At 42.5% G+C, this 6,000-nt stretch overlaps 1 protein-coding gene across 5 annotated transcripts in view; it reads right to left on the minus strand.

Moving 5' to 3' along the window:
* The window catches only part of gabbr1a (gamma-aminobutyric acid (GABA) B receptor, 1a), a 122,832-nt gene that overhangs the window by 22,208 nt on the left and 94,624 nt on the right, over window positions 1-6,000 (minus strand). For all 5 annotated transcript variants that reach the window (XM_005750960.1, XM_013915379.1, XM_013915380.1 and 2 more), the window contains one exon: window positions 2,716-2,848. In XM_005750960.1, the coding sequence (XP_005751017.1) occupies window positions 2,716-2,848 (133 nt within the window). The remainder of the gene's footprint in view (window positions 1-2,715; window positions 2,849-6,000) is intronic.

The raw sequence follows: 6,000 nt of genomic DNA on the forward strand, positions 1-6,000 counted from the left end.
TACAGTTGTAGCCACAGCTGCCCTGGGGCAGACTGACAGAAGCGAGGCTGCCATATCGCGCCATCGGCCCCTCTGGCCAACACCAGTAGGCGGTAGGGTAAAGTGTCTTGCCCAAGGACACAACGACCAGGACAGAGAGCCCGGGGATCGAACCGGCAACCTTCCGGTTACAGATATGCTTCCCAACCCCCTGAGCCACTAAAACTATATCTGTGTAATTCACTTCCCTGTGTGCACGCAGCAACATGACAGCTTTAATTAAATGCTGAAACAAGAGAGGGAAAAGCTATTTAAACCATGTGACACCCTATTTATAACCTGTGAAAGGTAATTCAACAAAAATAACACATGCACACCCAAAGAGCACTTTATTAGTCCACTTGCACTGTATAACAAAAACCGTCTTCTGGACAAAAAGTGTTTCTTTTTTTTCCCCCTTGATCCTCAAAGACAGAGAAAATACCTGCAGGCCATTTAATTAGTTACACCTTGCTGGTAACAGGTTGGTTTCAATTCTTCATGGCATTGATTCAACAAACGAGCCTGAAACGTTCCTCTGAGGTTTTGGACCATACTGACACGACAGCATCACTCAGTTAAAGCAGATTTGTTGGCTGCACATCCATGATGTGAATCTCCTGTTCCACCACAGCACAAAGGTGCTCTGTTGGACTGACTGGATTGATCTGGTGACCGCTTCCCCAGTAAGAAAATATTAGCACACCTTTACACCACCGACAGCCTGAACTGTTGATACAACACCGAATGGATCCATGCTTTCATGTTGTTTTTACCAAATTCTGAAACTACCTTCTCAGAGCAAGCAATGTACGCAAGATTAATGCAGATCTGTAATCACTCATCTGCTGCTAGTCTATTATTTAAATCACTTCCGCTTTCCCGCGCTGTCAAACTCGGTGCTGACATCATTGCTCTAGTCCAATCATCTTCTTGCCGCCTTGTTCTCAGCCGCTGCTGTGCATGCATTAAATCTCAGAGCTCTTCTGTCATCCTCCCTTTCGTACTCCCTCAGAAAAGCAGGACTCTCCACACTTCCCCTCACAACTTTCTACAGAGGCACCATTGAAAACATCCTGACACAAGGTTTTACAGCTTGGTTCGGCAGCTGCAAGTCCTGCGAGAAGCGTTAACTTAATAGGATAGTTAAGACTGCCAGGAGGATTGTTGGTGCCCCTCTCTCATCACTGGAGGAGATCTACAAACAGCGCTGCATATGCAGAGCTATCTCCATCATCAGAGACCCCCACCACCCCTCCCATGGCCTGTTCTCCCTCCTGCCGTCTGGCAAGAGGTACAGGAGCATCAGCTGCAGAACCACCAGGATGCTGGAAGGGTTCTTTGCACAAGCCGTGAGACTGATAAATGGACTGTGCCCTGTTCTACTGGGATTCTGTTCAATTCGATGTGTTGTGCATCCAGAGATGCTTTTCCACGTAACTTGATTGTAGCGATTCGAGTCTACGTTGCCTTCCTATCAGCTCCAAGGAGTCTGGCCATTCTCCTCTGACCTCTGGCATCATCAAGGCATTTTCACCCAGAGAACTGCTGCTCACTGAGTTTTGTAAACCTTACAGACGTTATGTAGGAAAATCCCCGTAGATCAGCAGTTTGTGAAACACAGACCAGTCCATCTGGCACCAACAACCTTTCTGATGCTCAGTCTGAACTTCAGCAGGTCACCTTGGCTATGCACTGCTGCCACATGATTGGCTTATTAGATATTTGTCTTAGTGAACAGTTAAACAGGTGTGCCAAATAAAGTGGCCGTGTCCTGACACTACTAACCTACTAACTAGTTTCACATTGTTATCAACAATCAGAATTAAAATATTCTTAAACCAACCAAGTAATTTTTATGCTAGCAGGGTGATGTGTTGGATTAACTATAGCATCCCAGCTGCATTTTGTTTTTATTGATTGTTTGTTATTCTGTCCATACGTTTATCACCTGTTCCTCTATCGATGTCTCTGACTGAAGGAGGTGAGACTCAGTTCATTTTGTGAGGAAGATGAGTGATTTTTCCCCCCCTTTTTAACAAGAACACACAGGGCCTGAAGAAAAAACCACTTCATGTTGGTTTCACTTTTCACTCCTCCCTGAGTACATCACCTGGAAAAGTATCACACATTAAAACAGAATTTCACTCACCAAAAATAGAGCACATTCTTGGAAGCTCTGTTATTAAAAATTACACGCACGGCAACCCAAATTACTGGTCTGCTCTAAAAGGAAGCAACAATGCAAAGCACCCTCAAACACTTCAATTCTGCAACTCCAGTGAGCTGAGGAGAAGTGTAACAGCTTCTAGAGGAAACATCGAGCCGTCTGTCAAAGCACACGTGAACTTTAAGCCTTAATAAAAGGAACATTAAAAATATATATCCCCTGCACCCCTCACACATACAGTTATGAAGCTGTAAATTAACTATAGAGTCCTGAGCTACTTTTGTGCACTTCTGATATAAAGTTGGGCATTTAAAGTCCATGAGGATTGTTTTACTTTTGGAGCCACTCGAGAAAGTTTTTGGCCTCATTTTTCAGGCCAATAATGTGTCTTGTTGATGCTTATCAAGTTCTCAGCTACTGGTATCACATCACTAGAAAAATATATTTGTAGCTACAATAACACGATTACTCCTCTTCACTTCTGGCTACTACTTGCCCTTCCCTCCCTGTGTCGTTTTCTCTGTTACCTGGCAGACGACGGGGAACTGAGACTTCTGGACGTGGTGACCATCAATCCCCAGCGGGAACACAGCAGCGAGCGCCATCATGCAGCCCACCGCTGTCATGTTGTTCAGGTAGGGCTGTGAGTTCTGGATGTACCTGAAATTGTAACAGATTCACACAGGAACACAAATAAAGAGAAAAAAAACACAATAAGAAAAAACATGTTTCAGCTTAAAGGTAGATTCAATGAATTTGTAAGCAGGCGGTAATTGTTTTGTTGCGAGCTCCAAGAAAGCTCATCTTTTTTTTGTAGGTTTTTTTAAATTAAAATGTTATCATCCTGATTTGCTTGTTTGGACGGTCTCCTGGCGTGTTCATCACACTGAGAAGGTCCAAATATAGAAACACTCTTCCTCCCCGGGCATCTCCTTTGATGTGTGATTGGCACTCATTAGTCTAATTAGTGCAGACAGAAGGCGACGTCCTATCTTCTGTGAGCAGTGCAAGAGGACAATTTTAGGTGAGGCATTTTTTCACCATACAGCCACAAAGAAAAAAAGGTTATTTGTTGTGTGCACGGCATTAGATGGATAAAATACAGGGAAAATCATTAGTCTGCTTTGTAGAGGTTTTTATCACAAACACACAAACACAAAAGGTCAGGGTGTTTTTCTTGCTGTATCTTCACAGGAAAGATTGCCAAAGAGAGAATGACTCACTTCCTACGCATCACAGATACCTGTAAAAATCTAACAGTTGAGTACTGTCTGATTTAGTTGAGGGGATTTAATTCAATAACCTTCTAAACAGAGTTTAACATTTGCCACAGTAGCAAACATTCCCCGTGGAGGTGCACTATTTACCTCTATTTCATGAAGTAAAAACACTTTTTATTGCCAGTGTGTGAACAGACTGTTCAGCTTAAAAACTCAGATCTTCCCTCCACAGCATGGCTTTTGTCCCGTCTTCCTCCCCTCGCCCCCTACCGGTCACGGCAGACGGCCGCCCATCTCTGAGCCTGGTTCCGCTGGATGTTTCTTCCTGTTAAAAGGGAGTTTTTCCTTCCCACTGTTGCCATGTGCTTGCTCAAAAGGGATTGTTTGATTGATGGGGTTTTCTTTGTATTACTGTAGGGTCTTGTACCTTACAATATAAAGTACAATAACCTCCTAAGACCCGAACTCTTTCATGACATGCATATTTAATTTCTCTTTGCTATTTCGGCTGATTGGGACCTGATGAATGTAAAAACAAAGAATTATCTTTTTACCAAATTTTGCGCTCCAAGGGCCCGACATCCACATATGAGCACATTCGTTTTCAATTTTGATAGAACAGTGGCAGTACAATGTCCTCGTAAGTGTATATCAGGCCCTTGTAGAGCAAAATTTAGTATTGTGGTCTAGACAACCCAGAATGTGATGTCTGCATGTGTAGACGCCAGGTCCTAGGAGGTTTCAGCCAACTGCTGTTGTGCTTTGGTGCTACAAAATAATTTAACTGAATTAAAAAGGTTCTCTTGGTCGCCTCCATAAGCCTGTGGACTGACTCGTTCTTCACTGGGGTTTCTATACATGTAATTTGATTATCAGAATTCCTATGGAAGCAGTACATGTGTACTTTGTAGTGGATCTGAGGCTGGATTTACCTCATTTTAAGACCTGCTAAGGACCACATGACTTTTATTATGGTATGAAAAACCTGGAGTACTTTCTTTTTACCATTTCTGCATTTGTTGGTTTCCCAGTTATACAACATACATGGCATCCAGTAGTCAATATAAAGCAGTGGAGCCTAAGAGTAGGATAGTGTAATCGGTGCTAGCACACACACTGCATGTGAGCATAAGCTGCACCCAAATGCAGGCAACACTGCTGAATACGACTAATAACAATAGTTTTCTGGAAGCTGCACAGTGTCTTTAAGCTCTCCGTGGTCTACACCCTGCTTTGAAAAATCAGATGAAAGTTTTGCTGCAGCAGTCATATTTAAAAACGATAGTGAGTGTGGGAGAAGAGACAGGAGCTAAATGGACAATCAAGAAGAAAAAACAGGCACAGTGATTTCTCTCTGTTCAAGACAATGTGTTTATTTAAATTCCTCCAGGGACCTTCTCAGCATTATAATGTTCCCAAGAAGAGATTTAGTTTCAATTTAAGAGTTTTTAATATATTCTGCTCAGGCTGCCGATCTCCTGCAGCAGAGTGTGCACGTTTGACTCTTTTATCCCATTGACCTGCCCTTGCACATCCCCGGGGGGCCGCACTGCTTATTTACAGCACAGCTCCACACTCATGTAGAGCGCATACAAACATACATTCACATGTACGCTCTCTGACTCGCTAACGAATGCTAGAACATCTGAAGTAACCTTTCAGTCTGTTACATACCATTGACGTATGAGGTGCTGCGGGGGTTATTCTCTGACATGAAGTGTTGCTTTCTCCTTTTATTATGCACAGCGTTGAACTGCTGCTTTGAATTATGATTGATTGAGGCCAGTGTTGGAAGAAAAACTGTCATTTTTTTCCCCTTCTGTGCTCGATTTTTATCTCTGCATGACTGCTCTCACACGATAACAGTATGTGATGTATGTGACACCAGGGAGCATAAATATATAGATCAGAAGCATTAGAGTGCTGCACAGCCTGCTGTCAGTCACCACAATTTGGTTTCTGTATCATGCGCTAATGCAAAATTACCCATTTAATGAGTCAGTATGACTTTGTCGTTTGCTTAAAAAAAGCCTGTGCCAACCAGAACTGGGCCAGAACTAATGAAACAAATATCCAGGGTTTCAGGATGCAAATCCCTTACAAGAAATGTTAACCACTAATCAAATATAAGTATTTTTCCTGTTGCCTGTAGTGCTGTGTTTCCCAGTATTGGAGATCGTGTAGAGATGTCTGCCTTCCGATGAATGTAATGGAAATAAATTGTATTTGCCTTGTGGTGCTCAGAGCAAGAAAACACTGAAAATTAGTAGCTTTTCAGTCTCTTTCCTGAAAGCAGAATCAGTTCGTTGGACGATGTTTGAAAGGTTCCAGAAAACACAATAATGACTTTACTTCAGGTGAAAACTGTAAACTACCAAGTACATGCCAACCTCACAACAGTAAGTTATTGGAACATACACTATATATAAAAATGTGTGCAGCCACTGTGACACTGAGTCTGAGAATAAACTTTAATCTGACTGTATTTCAAAACCAAACATGACAACAGATGGATCTGACTGTGAGACCAAGGATGCAGGAAGCTCATTGGCTAATTCTCCTTCCTGACTCTAATAATTACCAAAACGTTAT

The sequence above is a fragment of the Pundamilia nyererei genome, unplaced genomic scaffold (assembly GCF_000239375.1).
Source record: "Pundamilia nyererei isolate P.nyererei 1_Seehausen unplaced genomic scaffold, PunNye1.0 scaffold00294, whole genome shotgun sequence".
NCBI classification, from domain to species: Eukaryota; Metazoa; Chordata; class Actinopteri; order Cichliformes; family Cichlidae; genus Pundamilia; species Pundamilia nyererei.